General features: G+C 38.5%; 1 protein-coding gene across 4 annotated transcripts in view; it reads left to right on the plus strand.

The window, feature by feature from the left end:
* ulk4 (unc-51 like kinase 4) overlaps positions 1-19,525 on the plus strand; it is a 72,984-nt gene that overhangs the window by 33,154 nt on the left and 20,305 nt on the right. For 3 of the 4 annotated variants that reach the window (XM_058647223.1, XM_058647224.1, XM_058647225.1), the window contains 10 exons: positions 221-354; positions 603-724; positions 970-1,026; positions 1,137-1,188; positions 2,733-2,827; positions 5,323-5,374; positions 6,332-6,521; positions 7,289-7,381; positions 12,595-12,643; positions 15,958-16,066. In XM_058647223.1, coding sequence (XP_058503206.1) covers positions 221-354; positions 603-724; positions 970-1,026; positions 1,137-1,188; positions 2,733-2,827; positions 5,323-5,374; positions 6,332-6,521; positions 7,289-7,381; positions 12,595-12,643; positions 15,958-16,066 — 953 coding nt within the window. The remainder of the gene's footprint in view (positions 1-220; positions 355-602; positions 725-969; positions 1,027-1,136; positions 1,189-2,732; positions 2,828-5,322; positions 5,375-6,331; positions 6,522-7,288; positions 7,382-12,594; positions 12,644-15,957; positions 16,067-19,525) is intronic. The other variant, XM_058647226.1, reaches the window with a different exon arrangement.

Genomic DNA, 19,525 nt, shown 5'->3' on the forward strand with positions numbered 1-19,525 from the left:
GTGGAATAACAAAAACAAGCAACAAAAGTGTATGCATTGCAGCTTTAAACTGACACTAATTAGAGCGTAATACAATGAAACACCAAAAGCAGCCAGTCTGAAAAACATCCGACATTTTTGAAACATTGACTCATTGGTAATACATCCACATACAGATCTTAAAATAACTAACGTTTTCTTTTTAGTGTCTTGCAATACACATTTGTCTCTTTCTCTTTAGACTTGTCATGTACCTGGAGAGAGACCTGTGCAGGGCCACACCTCTCAAAGCAAACCCCAACCAGTCAGGATACCTGTCTCAGTGTCTGGACTTACTGATTGGACATCTGTGTAGCGCTGCACCACTCATACTGGGTAAAGACACAATAACACTCGTGCACACAAGGAGCGCAAAAGCAAGAGAACAAATACCTTTCTACATGGTAGTACCTATATATATTTTGTGATCCTGTAACAGCATTCATAGAAAATCTTAAATCTTATTATTTCAGCAGTGGTGGGAAACTTAGTAAAGAAAACTGTCAAATCATGTTTAAAATGATCTCACTAGCCCTTCACTCTCATCCTCTCTCATCTTACCTTGTCCTCTGTGCTCTTTATAGGTGATGTCTTAGGTGCATTGAGAGACGTGATTGGGAGAAGACACCCATCTACAGCTCAGAGCAGACAGCTTAAACTCACCTTACCCACACTGTCTCTAGTGCTGGAACTTCTTTCATCACAGGTATTTAGGACTGCAACAAACATTTTTCACTAGAATATCCTTCTCAATACTATTACTATAGATAACTTACCAATACCTAACTAATCAGAATTGAGCACTGCCTCGTCACTCTATTTTCCAAGTCAATTAATTTCATATTTTTCATATTTCATTAAATATTTTCAGTGTGTCTATTGAAAAACATTTTAGTCATCCCATCACCACTTGTTGTTTACTGGTGTGACTGACACTTTGTCTTCTCTCAGGTTTTTCGGTCTAAAATTGTTACTGAAGACTTTCTGGCTCAAACTGGATTGCTCCTTGTAAGTGTATAGATAATGAGTCGAAATTGTTAGGAGTCTTCATTTGTGACCACACAGTAAATAAGTTTGAATTTTTAATTCATGTGTAATTTTGACACTCTTTCTCTCAGAACTATGTCTCTTCCATAGAGTCCAATGAAACAAACCTGGCCAGTGCTGTGGGTGAGTTACCTTTACTACAATGACAACACATTCATCCCTTCAGTCTATAGGTGCCTGTGCAAAGAACAATGGAGCAAATGCATCCCCGCTCGTCATTAGTCATTTTTATGGTTTGGCTATCTCATTTTTGTTGTCTCCTCCATGGAGTCCATCATGTTACACAGCCATGTTCCCACAGTTAGTCACAACAGATAAACCAAACACTGGCTCTGAAGTGTCCCTTTCAATTTTTTGGCCGTCATAGGTTCTTCCAGGCTTAAAATGGGAGGCTGAAGCATGAAGAATTTTCCATGCTTACATTCCCCTTATTGCCCACAAGAAGTCAAGTATCAGGTGTTTGCAATGTACACACTCAAAGCAGGTTTAATATGTGTAAGATGAGGAGAGAAACCAATACATACATCTTGAAAGAGACAGGTGCGGCATTCATTATCAAATGTGTGTGCACAAGGCAAGTTCAGTCAGTGTACAGCCTGCAGGAAAGAAGAGGAAGAAGAAGAAGGCGACAAGTTCAGACTAGGAAATCAGCCAATGCATCTGGAATGGCTGAGGGGTATCTATATTATCAATATGGATGGTTTAATATACCTTTTTCTACTATACTGATATTACAACCTTAAGTATCTACAAATAGTCCAATACAGTTTATACTTTGAACTACTAAGCTTTTAAGAACACTTTTGTGCTGATACATTAGCACCCAGCCATTATTCTGTTCCTATAAAAAAGAAATACAAACCCATAACAGGACTCTCTTAGAGTCTCCACAGACTTTCTACAGTCTGTGATAATTAAAGTATTTATGTGATACAGGGTTGTTTATAAACTAGGTAACCAGTATACTCGCTACGATAGACTACAGTACATCACTTGCATACACCTGTGCTCAATCACACCTGTCCAAAATTAAGATTGACTCAGAAAAGAAATGTTATGAATACAATGTGACCTGTCCAGCATCATACAGGAGATTAACATTACAATTTCTAAAGAAATAATAATTTGAATTTCCCTGGGACCCATACAAATCAGCACATGTGGATCCCGGGACTCACTACAATAAAAACGTATCATCATCACTGCATTGTTCATAATGTTGTTACGCCTGTTGTAGTACACGTTGCAAGTTACATGATCTGCAGACATTCATTAATGTACACTTTAATTAAGCAAGGTTGTCAATTGTTACAAAGACCTTAAAATGCAGTGTTCTTTGCAGCTTACTCTCTCACCTTGAGGTAAATACAATTATAAACAATAATTTCCCACTTAGGGAGCCTCAAAATCCCCCCCTTTCACCTCAAATTTTCAAAAGGTCCGCAATGTCATCCCATCTACTTGGTTGCGCTGCTCCCTTTCAGTGTTGCCTTCAATTTTATTTATTATTATTTTTTTTTTTTAACTCTGTGTATTGTGTCGGCTCATCCATAACTATAAAATGCAACACATCCAGAGATTGATGCAGGGTATTTAGTTTCTGGTCAACCTGGGTGTCATCCTCCATTTTTATTAAGGAGCTGTTTCTTGTTTTGATTCCCTTCTAGGTGCAGCAGTATGTGAGGAGCTGATCAGGACAAGTCTGTCCATTGTGAAAGTCCTGAGTCAGCATCAGGCTGTCATCACTCCACATCATAATGCTGTAAGTATGCACGCAAGCGAATATCCAGCCTGTCTCCCCTAAGCAAACTCAATATTGTTGTAGTTTTATTGTAGTTTATCTGATGACTCATTGCTTGGTGAAGGCTATTAAAAAAGATCAGGTTAATTTTAGAATGTCTCCATGAATACCTACAATGTCAATATCATAAAGTGGTGCTCAGTTTAATATTCACTTTGACGAGCGCACACACAGAGTCAACCTGTGGGCTATTAGGCAACACACTAATAAACTATTGAACCAACTGAATCTCATCAGATCTCTCTCTCTCTCTTTCTCTCTCTTTGTGTGTGTGTGCTGTGATGGAACACTGAGATTGTGTTTAATGACTATTGACGTATGGAAGTGGAGAGCAGCAGGAAGCAGACAGGATTGAGGGAAGGGAAAGATGAGAAATGGGCAATAGAGGAAAGGAGCAAAGAATAGTCCTGCTGCTACTGTGAGTCAATAACACAGGAAGACACTTTAATTACCATCAGCCAGCTCAGATTAGCTTTTATTGCCTGCTGGACGAGACCTACTCATGTTTAAGTTAGTTTACGTCTGCGTCCGTCGTAGTAAAGTTTGCAGTAGAAGTTTTGCCTGTCTATGTGTTATTTACAGGCAATACAGTTAAATTCTATGCATTGTCTATTAATAGTGTACACAAGTTCTGCTGATCAACAAAAGATGTTTAATTTCAGACCACCTGTTAACCAAATTAGGTAAGATAACAAGTACATAACAATATTGCCCCCCTCTAGTCCTGTGAAAGTACAGATAAAATAACATGTTATTACTTTTGTCAAATGATTGATATTTTGCTGCAGTTAGGGAGATTGGAAAAACTATTTTGGACCACTGGACAGTTGGCCAATAGACTATGTAAGAGAATTAAAATGTAAAAATGTGGAAAAGAAAACAGAAAAACACTGAACATACGGTACCATACATAGATAACTTCAAAAATACGCACAAGATTTATAATCTCTCCCCATCATGCACATGCACACGCACACACGCTCTCCATCCAGTCTTTTGATGGTTGTGATATTAATAAACAGACCATTAAATGGTGGGCACCATCCTTTGTACTTTTCCTTCTCTGGTTTTCAATGTAATGACCTCACACACACTCATTCTGCATTAGTGTTGTTTCTATGGTAATCATGCAAATTCATTCAATACAGATTCATGCCTAAATAAAGGCTTCAACAGTTGCGGAAGTACATTTGAATGTGTTTGTGTGTGTGTGTGCGTGCGTGTGCATGTGTCAAATCAAAGAAAGCACTCTGGTGTATTTCCATAGTAATTTGATCCTCTGTGACAGTGGTTTATGTGGCTGATGGCCTGAGTGAACACAGTGCTGTCTTCTATTCAGTCTCATCTAAAACATATTTGTTTTTAAATTTGCCATACGTTAAGTAGGTTTTCAGAGGCAAGGCTAATATGCCTTTTTTGATATACCTTTTTATTTGTTTTTCAAAAAAGCGATCATGGGACTAAATAAAAATAATGATGTTATTAAAATTCCATAGTTAAATTTTAACATATAAACAAATGTCTGGTACATTTAAACCAGTGTCATATGTGTGTTCACACAGTGCTGATGAAGCTGATCAGCTCTCTCCAGTTCTCAATATAGCAGTGTTTTAATCTAGCTCTGCGACATTACCCTGCACTGCACACAAGACTGTCCAGACAGATGTAGACAACAGCAACATTGCATTAATAGTGAGACAATGTATTTCTACTGCTCAAAAACCTGTTTGTACATCGGTTTGACAGGATAAACACTTCTTGCCCCTGCACTGCTGTTGTAAATGCTCCCTAAGTCAGGTCTGATAGTATTACTCGACATAACTAATTTTCAGATGAAGATGCAGTGTACAAATAGTGTTACATAATTTTTGTTCATGAAGGCCAAACAGAGACAGACTAATAACATCATCAGCAACAGAAACAAAAAAAATCACCAAAAGTTACACACTGTAGCTCTAAATTCAGTATAAACTTGTACATATAAAAACTTAATACCCTGTATATTTTATTTAATTCAGCCAAACTTATCATTTGGAATCATTTGGTTTTCTGTCTCATTTGTTTATAAAATATGATCTCAGCTATGTTTCCATAGCTGTTCTTTACAGGACATATCCACAAAATCTTCACAGTACTGGTAAGAACAGTAAGGGAACTATTGTATATAATAAGTTGCCAACATGTGTTATGTTGTGTCTATAGGACCACTGTTGTAACATTCTTCCCTTTAGATCATCCATATTCTTAGTAGTCTGTTGTAGTAGTTTATAACCTTCTCCTGCTTTATAAATATCTACTATTCCTAATACCGACGGTCCTCTTGTTTGTAAGGCAGTTGGATGATTATTGCATTAGTTAAATGTATTTATTGTTTGTTTGTGATGGTAACTTCATTGTTAGATGAAGATCTGATCATGTTTTAATGTTTACTTTTGGTCTCTTTCTGTCTCTTTAAGGTTGTGGATGCCATCCTGCCTCCTCTGACAACGCTGGCTTTCAGCAGAAATGGTGAGAGTGGTGGTGTGCGAAAGAAAGAGAGAGAAGTGAGACAGAGGAGATGTGGAAATGTCAATGTCAAATGTTAGGAAGGAGGGAGTCAGCAAAAAGGCAGAGCTAAGCAAATAGCAAATGAGAATGAGTCGAAGGCAAGTAACATGTTTAGAAATATGGTGGCCAAACTGACACATTTGCATCCAAATTTGTTACATACTCCCCTTTCCCAAAGTTTTCTGTCTGTTTAAAACGGGAGAAAAATGCTAAAAATAAGTACTGAAAAATACTGAAATACACTGATAAATACACTCCCCAGAATGTAAACACAACAATTTTGCTTGATTTGGGTCACAAATGTGTTAGAATCTGCATTAGTGAGCACTACACCTTTACTACAATAATCCAGCTGTCTGCCATGTGAGACACATCAAGATGCTGATTAAAGTGCATGATAATTGCACAAGTGACCGGTTATCTTTAAGAAACACCTTCAAGTACAACCAAAGCTTCACTAAGGGTATTTTTAGGGGGAGCAGAGAACCTATACCAGTATCTGGTAGGACAACCATTTATTGAGTGTGGCCTGTGGAATATCGGTCCACTGTATATAGCCTTGAACTATTTATTTTTGTTGATCAAAGGTATGTTTGGCTCTAAGGAACACATAAAGGCAATTCCTGTACATTTGGTCAGATACTTAAGCCTATGTGCTTGTTGTATAGATCTGTGCTGTTGGAGTTTAGATGTGTGCGAAACTCCACACTTTGAAATTTGTAGCATTTTTGCAGCAACATATATCTTTGAAGCATAGACGGAGGCAAAGAGCTGCGGTGGTAACTCACTCTCGTTCCCTTAATCAACAATTTCCTCGTAATTTCTAAAGCAAAAGACAGAATGTTATTTAAATGTTCAATGTCACTGTTTTTGTTTAGTAAACTGACTGTTCTTTGTTTTTCCATGTCCATGTTACAGTGGAGTGGTCTGTCTTTGTTTTGAGGGTGCTGTCTGAACTCAGTCTTGCCCTGCTAGTCGAGGATGGTGATGGTCCTAAAGAAGATGAGATGACAGAAGAAAAGAAAAAAGGAAGGGCAGCAGAAGAAACGGATAAAGGAAAGTCTTCCAGTCAAATATTGGCTCTCATCACTGAATCCCTTCTTCCAAGGTTGGTCTGATTCTTTATTAAGTATTGACCTGATGTTGTGTTTAGTGTTACTGTAGGAAAAGGAAGCTTAATTGATTAAATAAATGGCATTTTTTCCCCATCAATACAACATAAGAACAGTAAATATAATGCATTGGTAGTGGCTTCAGAAACCTGTATTTTCTTTTCTTAATAGTTGATAATGAATAACTAAAAATATGTCTTAACGTGAATAAGTTGTGATGAGGCACGTTTTTGTGGATTTTCATCACATTCATTTTTGATTGGGACAAGCATCTGTCTTAATACTTCTTGGCATCCAATGATTTGTGGAGAGCACAGACAGACAAATGCAGTTTGCACAAGTTCACATCAAGACAGTTACAATAATACATAATGGACATTGAATTTTGCCGTGTGTTTTTCTATCTTCAACTCTATGTGGATTTATACTGTTTCCTCTATACATTATTATTTTGTCACCCAATATATCTCCTTGCCCTTAGTGTTATGCTATGTTTCCTCTTGTTCACTTTTATTTCCACCCACATTTCTTTCCACTTCCTCCCACCTTACCTCTCAAATTCTCCCCTCTGCTCTTCTTCCTACATGTTCCCCTTCTCTCCTCCTCTTCCTATTATAATTCTGGTTTCCCCCTCCCCCTTCTCCACTCTCTTTTTCTAGATCTGTTCCAGTGTGTTACACTCTGTTACTAATAATCAGAACAATATATTAATTATTAACACTACAAAGGCCGAATGATTTTACTCATGAATGTTTGTGTTCAGGTATGAGTCTCTTCTTGGAGCAGCAGAGCCCATTCCACTCTACGCTCTCAAATTGCTGGTATCAATGACTGAATACAGCAAGCAAATCTGCAGGTAATGTACACACACACAAATACTGTGTGTCACATACAGAGGCAACACAACTGCCAATGCATCATAAAACCAGAATTTGTCCAAACTAGCTAGCTAATAATACACTGTATACTGGTTTTGTATTGTTTATCATGCTGTCAAACCTCTATAAATGGAAGTCGAGTATGCAACATTTCACATGGACAATACATGTGTTATCTGGAGATAGTTTTAACTCCACTACTGTTGTTCTTTTTCTAAGACCAAGCCTTGGTTGTGGTGTTTTGCAATCTTAGCAGGCTTGCACACTCAAATACACACAGGTACATTTTAGGCTCTCTCTGTAATGATTTGATGCCAAGGCTCAGTCATTCCCAGTTCAGTACTGTGAATCACTGCTGCTTTTTATTCAAACCCATGCTCACACAAGTACACGCACCTTCATAAATGCAGACCCAAGCACACAAATGTACCATTGGCAGTGATTTATTCACCCAATACAATGCATACATATATACACAAATAATGATTAATTATTGACCCAGCTGATGCATGTTCAGTGCCAGTAACAACGTCAGCACACCTGCACTAATGCTAGTAAACTGCATTGAAGCAAAACGATTTGTTCCTCCTCATAAAACCAATGTTTTCTTCTTTAGTAATCAGTTTAGTGGCAGGTACTGTGTAACGTGCTGTATCAGCGAAGAGGTGTAACAACTTGACATATTGTGCTGATGCACTGTATCCTGGCACACTTTCTGCTTACTCCTGAGGAGCTTTGTCATATAATTTACACAACACAAAGACAAATGATTGCCTCCAATAAACTGAAGTTCAAGGCTGCATAATGTTGAATTAATCAAAATTAAAAAATAGGCATTTTTCTTGGGTAGCAGTTATCTGACACCAACATATAAAAACTGAGGTGATATGTTGCTGTTGCAGAGAATCTGCTGATCCCTATTCTTTCCATGAAATGACTCACCTGTGTGTGCGCGTGTGTGTGCTCTCCGATGTATGTGTGCTTGATAGATGTTTTCTGACAGCAGCTGTCAGTAAGTCTTGATTCTCTGGTCATCTGTCTCCTCTTTTCAGCGTTTGACAGACACAGAAAGTGCAGGTGAAAGACAGACAGAGAGAGAGAGTGGGAAAAACAAGAATTGGATAGAGGGACATATGGAAGGATAGAGGGAGGAAGTAAGAAAAAGATGGGGTGAGAGATTGAGGAAGGTGACTGGTAAGTAAAGGTAGTCAAACTGACCAAAATCTTTGGAAACACACAATCATAAGCCAATGAAATGTCTTAATGTGCTTCCAAGAATATCCAGACCTGAGCCTGCCATGCAAACTTAACCGATTTGCACCATGTAAAACATTATATGATATGAAGGACACTGTTTTCATGGTCATGTGTTATCCTCCATATTCCAAAAAAGTGTTTAGGGCTCTCAAACTCCAGTTCCATTTAGATAAAAAGTCAATATAATACAAAACCTTTGCAAACTCTCCTAAAGTTATTTTTGTGTTTATGGGCCCTTGGATGAAGGAACATTCCTGGGTGTATGCCATTAATATTTGGGCCTAATTTCTTGGCTTTAAATTGAAGGTGCAGGGTATAACTAATAAATGGTGCAATGCTGTGCAGCTGTGCATTTGCCACATGAAGCAATTAGGAATCTTGTGTAGCAAGAAGTAGCTGCCTCTCTTAAAATTACAAATACAAAATTAAGAAGGCAAGCTGTTGCACAACCACAGATGGCCACAGCAACTGTAATACCTAATGTATTTCAAATTGTTTGTTTAGGTTTACAGCAACTGTGATTCTAAACCGTCGGTTTTACCCTTCCTTGTTTCTTTCTCCTCTTCCCTCTTCCATCATCCACTTACTATATCTGCTTCAGCCATAATTACTCAACAAACCTCTTATCACTTATATTCCACTTTCCGTCCATCTCTATCCGTCACTTCCCAGAGGTCAACGTTCATCCACATTGGAGAATAGGCCCCTACTTCTCTTATCAGTAATATTACCCCCCTCTCGTCTTCATCCTTCCCCTCCACTTTCTCTCCTCATCTCCATCTTTCCATGACACAAGTAGAGCGATGTGAACTTTTCAAATTGGTGTCACTTTTCCCCCTACATCTCTGTTTTTCTCTCACTTTTTTTCTGACATTATTAACAATATTTTTACATTTTACCCTCTCTTTCGCTCATTCTCTTTCTCCCACCATCTCTAATTTATTAACATTAGTCCACATTTCTGTCTTTCTGTGTGCCCTCACCCCACAACTCTCCCTCTATCACCGCAGTTATACAATCAGAAATTAAATTGCCTGGGTCTTGGTTAGATAAGTGTGGCTATGAAGCCAGCCGTGCGGTAATTAGATGGTAAATTGGGGACATTAACATTGGGAAGGCAGCCTGCTGTCTCTCTCTACATTATCACAGCCCAGACACACCTTCAAACAACTACATTTACTATGACCTTTAGCCAAAGAACCTCACACTGGGTACTAATATGTGTATGCACGCGTGCATGTGTGTATGTGTGTGTGGCCTTGTAGGTTTTAGTGTCCCCATACAGTATCTCTGTGTGCTAAATGGATGTGGATGTGCAATTTCACACATGCCATGTTTATCAACCAAGTATAAGGTTTTTTTTTCTTGGTTTAATGTCTTGTATATTGCAGTGTATATCTGTATATCTCCACATTGGTTGACATCAACTTGGCCTTGCAAAATTATTACATCATGAAATTGTCAGTTTGACGCCTAAATCTCTTGGAAATTGGAAAGTGGAGTCATTAGGTCTTGACAAGTGGTTATTTTCATGTGTTAACTGGATGTCATTGCATTTTTTTTACTGGAGTGAATGCATTCAAATTCATTCCTTATGTGTGCAGAGAAAGAGAAAAGAAAATGGCAAAGGAGTGGAAAGTGGACCTGTTTGCCTCCATGGCATGAAAACATATTTAAGTGTGTCATCCTCCTTGATAAGGTTAATTTAAGTAATACTTTTAAATGGTAGCATGTAACCTTCTTGTTTTAACTTATCCTATCTTTTTTTCTTGATTAATCGAGTAATAGTTTGGTCCATAAAATGTTGAAAAATGTCAATCATTGTTTCCCAAACCTGAAAATGATGATGTCCTCAAATGTCTTGTTTTGTTCACAAACCAAAACAATTAAGTTTTATTGAATTCTTTGTTATATGGAGCAAAGAAACCAGAAAGTATTCACTTTAAGAAACCATCAATTGATAATAAAATTAGTTGACGATTATTTTGTAATCCTAATTTATATTGATGATCATCGTTCTTGATGTTTGTTTTGTTGCTATGTTTTCATTGTGATCTAGTTTGTTCAGTGTCTGGTGTTGTGCACAGTGCCCATTGATGTATGGCTGGTAGTTTAAAGGAGGTCCAGTTTATCATGTCACACTGGCCTGGTCTGTCCCCTTATCTGTCAGCCTGTCACATACCTAATGTGAGGTCATTCATCACGTCCACACACACACACACATACACAATCCTAACTAGAGTACCAAGCAAAATATAAAATACATCATTAAATTCTGGATGCATTTATGCTGACAAGTAAAAAGGTAAATACACTCAATACACAGAAATACACTCACTGGTCTCTGTATTAGTACACAGGACACCTAATAAAGTGTCAGTGTGTGGTCTTCTGCTGCTGTAGTCCGTCTGCTTTGAGATTCAACGTGTTGTGTGTGTGTGTGTGTGTGGCCTTTGGCATACTTTGGTTGTAATGAGTGGTTATTTGAGTGACTGTTGCCTTTCTATCATTTCAAAATCAGTCTTGTCATTCTCCTCTGACCTCTGGAGTCAACAGGGCATTTTCTCCCAGAGAACTGCCACTCGTTGGAGTTTGTCCTCTCTTTCAGACCATTCTCTTTGAAACCTTGAGATTGTTGTGTGTGTGTGTGTGTGTGTGAAAATCCGAGCAGATAATCAGTTTCTGAAAAACTCCATGTCCATGCAGAGCCCCATGTTTCTACATTCACTCTTTATCTTCACACAGTGAGTCATTTCAATAATAGACGGTGAATAGGCCATTGTTGATGATTAGGCCAAAATGAAACATTTTGTTCGCATGTGTGTGAATGCTCGTACTTAATTGGTGCAGGTGGCAATATTTTACTTAAGACTCCAGCCGTGACTGTAAGATTTAAGTGAAATAATCTGGCAAAAATTTAATGGACAATCACCTGAATGCATAAATTACCACAGAATGACCCCTTTATGTTTAATTTCTATGTAGGCGGACATGTTGGACCACCACATTATTCAAGGTGATGATAACTGAAAGCGTAGTGATATGACTTAGAGGTGGGAGAAATCATTTGTATTCCATTTTTGCATCACGATTCTCTTTTGAATTAGGAAATCAATTATGAATACTAAAAAACAATTAAGTAATTAATGACCAAGACACTTGTATAGGTAGCGTCAGCCTGTGTACATGCCTGTCTTCATGTTGCCTCTGTTCTCCATGGTCAAGTATATTCAAATAAAAACCTTCAACTCAACTCATCACAGACTCAGACTCTAGAACTTTTCATGGTCTGATGTCTGTGGGACAAATTATGGAAATTATAGTATGAAGACAGATTTCTAAATGGATGAACATGCTTTGTTGCCTTCAGTATTTTAATGCCTGCATTTTTGTATTGCTTTCTAAAACACACAAAAATACATAGTACACTATGTGCTGACACTCCAACCACACAGCAACTGGAACCTTAATCAGTAAGTGGACAGACATACACATCTCAGCTCTCGCTCACTCTCTGTGTGAATTAATCCACATTGATATTTTTTTTCTCCCTTCTTCCTCCCATTTGTTTCTCACCTCCCCTGTCCTTCTTCTATCCTCTGTCCAAACTCCTCCTCCACATTTCACCTCCTTTCTCTTCATCACCAAATGTAATCTTCTCTTACTCGATGTTCCCCTTAAATCTCATCTCCTCTTCCCCGTGTCCTTGCTTCTCCTCTCTCACCCTCTTTTCACTTCATGTGCTCTCATCATGTCTCCAATTCTGCCTGCACCAGACAGGAGTCATTGTAGCGGAACTCCAACCATAATGAAGATGAAAATGCCCAGTGTGCGTGCACGTGAACAGTGCAGCAAATTGCCTCTCAATTAAATTAATTCGTCTCCTGCCTTTTTCTATCTCTGATCCAGTATGTTTTCTCTCACTCCCTTTCAGGTTGATCAAACACAGTGGGATCCTACCAACGGTTTTTCAGCTCATTATGGTAAGAAACCAATTGCAGTTTAGTCTTGATTTAAACAGTCAGTAAGTCACTTGTTTGTTCAGTTACTCAGTCAGTAAACAGTGTTACGGTTGGGGCACACTGCCTCAGCTGGTGTTGTAACTACAGCTGACAAGCCACCAGTGTGTATATCCGACTCTCTTCACCAGCAAATGGCAGTAAGAATTGGTCATGAATTAAGGGAAACCTGAAGATATATTTGGTGAGGGGTGACGCATAAAAGCTGCAGTGTTTGTCACTCTTGTCTCTTGGTCTTGATGCTCGCTGGTTCCAGACGGCCATGTCGTAGTTGTATTTGTGTCCAAATGTCCAAATTAAATCAAGAATGTACGGAGGAAGGTTCATATGAGCCACTTGGTGTCTGCCTTCCGACTGATAGTTGTTTGCCTTTGTTATTTCCATGTCTCATTTTGTCTTGTCTTCTGATTACTTGAAGCTAAACAACCAATCACTCTGATCTCCCTCACCAGCGGGTGGGGGGCGTCAATTCAACATGCTGAATCAGCTGTAAAGTCGTCTGCAGGGCTGTGGTCGGCCAATAAGAGCTAACAATGCCACACATGCTGTCTTGAAGAGGGTTATGGAGAGTCAACAACTGCCAGACAGCCGACCATCAGCACGTTGTGGCCCGAGCTTTACGATAAGCAAATCAAACAAAGTTATCTGCAATTTCTGTTCTGTTTTAATACAGCTCAGTTTTTCTACCTCCTTCCTACTCCTTCCTTTCACTTACTCTGTCTCATTCCATAGATGTGTTTATGTTAATTAAACTGAGTGGTGTTGACCTGTTAGAGGGAGGGTGTAATTGACTGGCAGGTCAGTAATAGAGGAGGAAGATTTTATAGACCGGGAATATGTACTCCACCATTAAGATTGTGCGCACGCACACACACACACACACACACACATAAACACACACTGCATACGCACAAAGACCCCGCACTTGTCTGTTATCATTGAAGCATGGCAAGGTTTCCAGCAGACAATTTATTTCACCTCACCCTTTTTGCATACATACACACAAGCTAATGCACCTGCCAACAAATGCAGCACAAGCTGTTTGGAGAAATACAAAACACTTTGCTGCAGCAAACAATTTATGCTACACACACACACACATACACTTAATAATCAGTGTTCTGCGTGGCTGCCTGTCCTGCCCTGACTAGCTGGTGCAGAATGTTAAATGTTGTTATCAAACAGCCTGATTAACTTTTCTCCTGATTGTTTACTCCTGTCTGAACCAGTCACGTCAGCATTCATTAGTGCCGTCTGTATTACTTACATTTGGATTGATTTATGCTGCCTGAAACACTCTGATCTGGATTGATTACACCTGTCACTGGTGATTACACTTGTATTTGTCTGGATGATGAAGTAGTTCTGCTTCAGACATAAAAAAGACCTCATGAAGCCGCTTAGACCAGAGCTCTTAATTGGTTGGTTGAGCCTGAGAAGGCAGACAACTATTCAGACGGGGTTACAGGCATATAGTTTCTCGCTTATAGACCTTTTTGAACTAAGGGTCCAACTTCCTGGTTATGTGTGGCACTTCCGGTCTTTGTTCCCTCCACCTATCTGTGAATGGAGCTGCTTTCATGACAATGTCGTGCAAGCACTCCTATCGATCACAAATTGAAATGGCAGGTCAGTTACAACTCTTTGTAATACGGAGTGGGAGGTGTTCTACCTGCAGCTGCTAATGTCGTCTTGGAGCTTTTACAGTTGTTTCATAGCGTAGCCACTTGCGCATGATCTTCTGTATGCTTATTTTCAACAAAGTCAAACAGACAGACATGGATGCTTTGCTGTTTCCTTCAAATTAAAATCTTTTAGCCATGGCACTTTTAATTTTTATAAGGCGCTTTTTATCCACATTTTTGTCTACTTGTGGCTGATGATCAAAATATTTCCATTTCCATTCAAGACTTTTGTTTAAATCAGCTGCTGTTATAGCAACCCCTGACTGCACACATAATGCCTGTTCAGTCAGCTTATTAATAGACAGGAAAAACGTAACTTCCTTGCAATCTAGAAGCAATATTATCCGTCAAAGTTGTCGTCCTGCTTGCTGTGTAAAGTTACACAATGACTGACTGGAAATGCCAAACCGGAAGTCTCTCACACAAATAATGGTGGATTTCTAATTACATGTTTCTACTGAAAAGAAGGTCCTCCCTTTGAGTAGGTACGACCCCAATAAAGATGTATGAATGATGTATGAGTTATTGGGTAGGACAATGTGCTTTTTGCTATTCTTCACTGTCCTTTGTTGGGTGTATGCTTCCAGTGATGCTGATCAAATCTTTTCATGGCTTGTTAAGTCCATAAAGATCAAGATAAATGAGGTTTGTCATTTGTTGTTTCTGACAGGCAAGTTGTCCTAGGTGCAGATTGATGTCATTGTCTTCAGCCTCAGGCTACTGTGCATGATGAGTACCAGTCAGGCTTATCAGCCTGTACACAGATCACACTGATGCACACAGACCCTGCAGGCAGAGCTGGTGTATCTCAGAGGATCAAATAGCGAAATGATGGCAGGAGAGGGGAAGGGAAGGGAAGGGAATATTGCCTCGAACAGGCTGTGCGATTCAGCAATCTTATAAGATCATTACAAATCTCACTGTGCAGCATGGATCTAATAAATTAGGTATGACCTGAAGTATGATGTATGTAGACTGTATGGTGATTGTTCCTTATATGTGTTCTGGAGAAAAATCCAAAGAAGAAATGGCAAAGGAATGTGGACCTGTTTCCCCTCCATGGTATTTGCCAAGTCGTGTTGATCCATATGTCATTTCATGTTGCACTTTGCTTGGCTAGGCATGGGACAGTGGGATTCTGACAGTATGATAACCTTCTGCAAATATATCATGCCATTAGAATTTAGCTATTACAGCTCTAAAATGTCACCTCCTTCATCCCATTTAAAACACAAGCTGTGTCTCAATCAAGGGGCTGGATCCTTCCAAGATCCTCCCAAACACCTATCACCTTCACTCAAATGGACACACACATACTCTCTCTACATATAACTGAAATAGTGTGGCATTAATGTGTGTGTTGATAAGCGGTGGTCTTCTTACCACCTTTCATGTTATTTATATTAGTTTAGTGGTTCCAAGTCCCCAGGGCAGGGACCAGTACTGGGCCTTGGTGAGGGCGAAACCAAAGCGTGTAAATAAAAAAAAAAAAAGGACATGCTTCTCCAGAAAATAAATATTAAGAAGGACGCTGGATGTGATGTTGCAAGATCCTGTAACCCATTGATCCCTTTTCTGTCTCTTACTTTTTAGGCCAACATCAATAATGTTTCCAGTGGGATCGTAATCCAAAATGCAGTTGCCTTGTTGTGTAACCTTACAGAAGATACAACCTTAGACCTGAAGCCACTGCACCAGCAAGGTACAGCATGTCTATATGTAGTTTGTATGAACATTGGTATTTTTTTTCAGCTTCAAAATAAATGACACGCACACATGCTTCTCCAGTTTTCTTGTTGTGTGGGCTCTCTTGCATTAGTAATGCCCATTTGTCATTGACTATTGGACTTTTACACAGTGTGTCAGAATGTATCCACTCAGCATTAGTTATTGTAACGTTAGTTGTTGACATTTTATTTTCCCCCGGTTTTTGCAGCAGCAGCATAACACTTATCCAGGTCGACAACCTTGGCTGCCTGTGTGCATTTTTTGTCCTTCAGCCTTGCTAAAATTCAATAATAATAGAATGTCTTGTCAATTCCAAGTGATTCCACTTGATCCAATACATGGAGGTGTCAAATTTAAGATGCATATTGTCATAGATTGAGGATATTTTTCTAGATGTTAGGTCATTTTAGGCCCCTTTTGAGGAACCTAGACTTAGTCTGGGGTTTAGGTTTTAATTGGTTGGGAGGGTACTGACATGTATCATTAGAGAATGAATACTCTAATTTAAGATGGAATAAAAATACAAACACTGCTCTGTCTCTCTCTCTCCTCTCCGTCTTTATTTTGTCCATCTTCTCTGCACCTACTTTCCAACACCAACTCTATCAACCTCCCTTCTCCCTCTGTTTCCATTGGGTCAGCAGTACAACAGTTTAGTAGTCAGCATCATTATTGTCCAATCACCTCCTCTCTCAACAGGAAACTGTCAACCCAGCACTAATACTTGCCTGTTAATTAACACAGTCTCTTCTCTGCCCGCTCTCGTCAACTCTCACCCTTTGCTGTATTAACATGTTCTCCACCTTTTATCCCTCCTTTTTTGCATCTCCTGCTATCCACTTTTCCAACTTTATCCTCCGCTCCCATTTTTACCCTCTCCCCTTTCCTTTATTGAGGGCTCCTCCTCTATCTCCTCTTTCTACACTGATGGCAAGGAAGAAGGGTGAGAGGAGGAGAAGGGAGGAAACATGTATAATTGGCTTTTTAAGGTGTGACAGAAAGAGAAAGGGGAGGGAGGTGTGTGTGATTATGAATGTGTGAAATAGACAGTAAGAGGTGCACTATTTGTGTTTGTGTGAATGTATTTGTGCCTCTGCTCCTGTCTCTGTAGACAGAGGTGTGTGTGTTTGTGTGTATGTGTGCATTTGTGAGTGTTTGAGAGAGAGAGAGAGAGATAGATAGAGAGCACGCGAGATGAGGTTTATAATTGGGCAGATTTGCCTCTGACTGAGATAATACCCCCTGGGGAATGAAGACAGAGGGAGCAAAGAGAAAGAGATAGAGATAGGGAAGAAGAACAGAACAACAGAAAGAAAAAAGGATGGCAAAAAGGCCTGACAGGGAATGTAGAGAGCAAAATGGGAGGTAAAAGGGGTGGCAGAGAGCGGTCAAAGAGGAAGAATAAGACACAGAGAGACATTTTAGGCATTTGCGTGAGACGACTCGAGGGTGAGATGACAGTAGAGAAAACTGCCTGACAATTGGGTAAAGAGAGAGAGAGGTGAAGAAAAAGTTGATAAGGGAGTGAGGTATAGTTTATAAGTTACTGTAAATACATTGGCTCTTAATGTTGGCAAAGCAAAGTGAATGCTATCTGGTTCAAAAACCCTTATTTGCTGACTAATTCTATTGTGTACCTGTCATTTATATCTGTTTGTAAGCCTGTTTATTTATTATATATATACATATATATATATATATATATATATATATATATATATATATATCATTATGTATACGTATATATGTATATGTGTGTGTGTATATATATATATGTATATGCGTGTGTGTATATATATATGTATATGTGTGTGTATATATATATATATATACATATATATGTGTGTATATATATATATATATATATATATATATATATATACACACACACATTTTTATTTTATTTTTTTTCCAACATCTGGGCCGTGAGGTACTGCAGGTTTGGTTCTAGAGATCATAAAAACAAACCAAAATGGTTTTCAATTTTCAGTGCAAACGGATTCCTAGATTTTTCTTTTAAAGTAAATCAAATTTTACAGTTACAGATACGCAGAGGCTTGATGTAAAATTCCACTTGAACTTATTTTCTACCCGTTTTTGAAATCAGATATATACATACGATTTATGGTTTTGGTGGGCCAAAATGTTTTTTCTGAATTTAAAATAGAATATAGAACAGCAAACAAATTTATAATTTGATTACATTTAGATGTCAAGCCTAACCTCTTCTCAGAGTAGAAGGCACATTGACAAGCCAAGTGTATAATTTAATAAAGGCGGCAGCACACCTGTGCCATGTCGAACAGCTAAAATGTGTTGCATCTCAAGTAACCTTGAGCTCTTTCTTAGGCTGTGGTGCTGACAAGGTGTCAGTTAATTAAAGCACGTCTGTCTTTTAATTAATTAAAAAACACTTCAGGGGCTGCATTTGTCTTCAGAATCCTTGAAGGTCTTTGAGGTTCCTCACCTGGTTTGATCCATCACCAATCATTGTTATTTCTCCTGACCTTCTGTGAGAATCTCAGAGGATTTTTGTTGTAGATAATTGCTTCTGTGCCAGCGTTCCCATTAATAAATTGCCATGTGAAATTGGATTCAGGTTTATTTCCCCAAACGGTATCAAAAAGTTCTATAATTGTTCTTCTCAACCATGTCCACATGTGTCTAATCAATAATAATGTCCCCTGGCATAGATTATACCTCAGCGATCCTCCATATTAATGTTTTTATATTAGCAAGCACCTTCCAATTTGACACTTTGTAATCAGTCAATCAATAAGACAGTTTTGACAGTAAATTTAACTTGTTATGCTCTGTGTCTTGAGGGTATGCAGCCTGCTCATATGTTTATGCATTTAAATCCAAGAGCACAGAGCTTATACATACTCAACCAGACTCAACTCTGCAATTTCTGCCAAAGGGGCTTTTACAAAGTATTGATTAAAGAGTCTGATTTACCCTGTGTAGTTACCATTTCAGTTTTTAATTTGTAATTAATTTACATAATATCCAAAATATGTTTTTACATTTTATTATTATGGGTTAAGTAATGTTGAATTTATTAGTATATATTGAAGGGCATTACATGTTATATGTTAAATCTATTAAATCTATGATAGAGGTAATAGTATGATAGGTACTGTCTACATACTATGGTTGAGTTCTATGTAAATCAACTGAAACATGAAATTATAGCATGTAATCTGTTTAATGAGGAGTTTTACTTTTTTACTCTTTTCAGTATCCATTCTTATTCATTCTCTTTCAATAGAACTTATTTTACAGTGGTTTATAAATAGATGAAATTGCAAAGCATTGTGAAATGTCTATTTTTAACCTAGTTTAAGTCCAAACTCCAAAATAGGACAGACCACAGTGGTGTTCACTCTCATACCTGTCAGTGAGAGCAATATTCCTAATTACTGTAGCTACA

The sequence above is a fragment of the Solea solea genome, chromosome 13, assembly GCF_958295425.1.
Source record: "Solea solea chromosome 13, fSolSol10.1, whole genome shotgun sequence".
In the NCBI taxonomy this organism is placed as follows: domain Eukaryota; kingdom Metazoa; phylum Chordata; class Actinopteri; order Pleuronectiformes; family Soleidae; genus Solea; species Solea solea.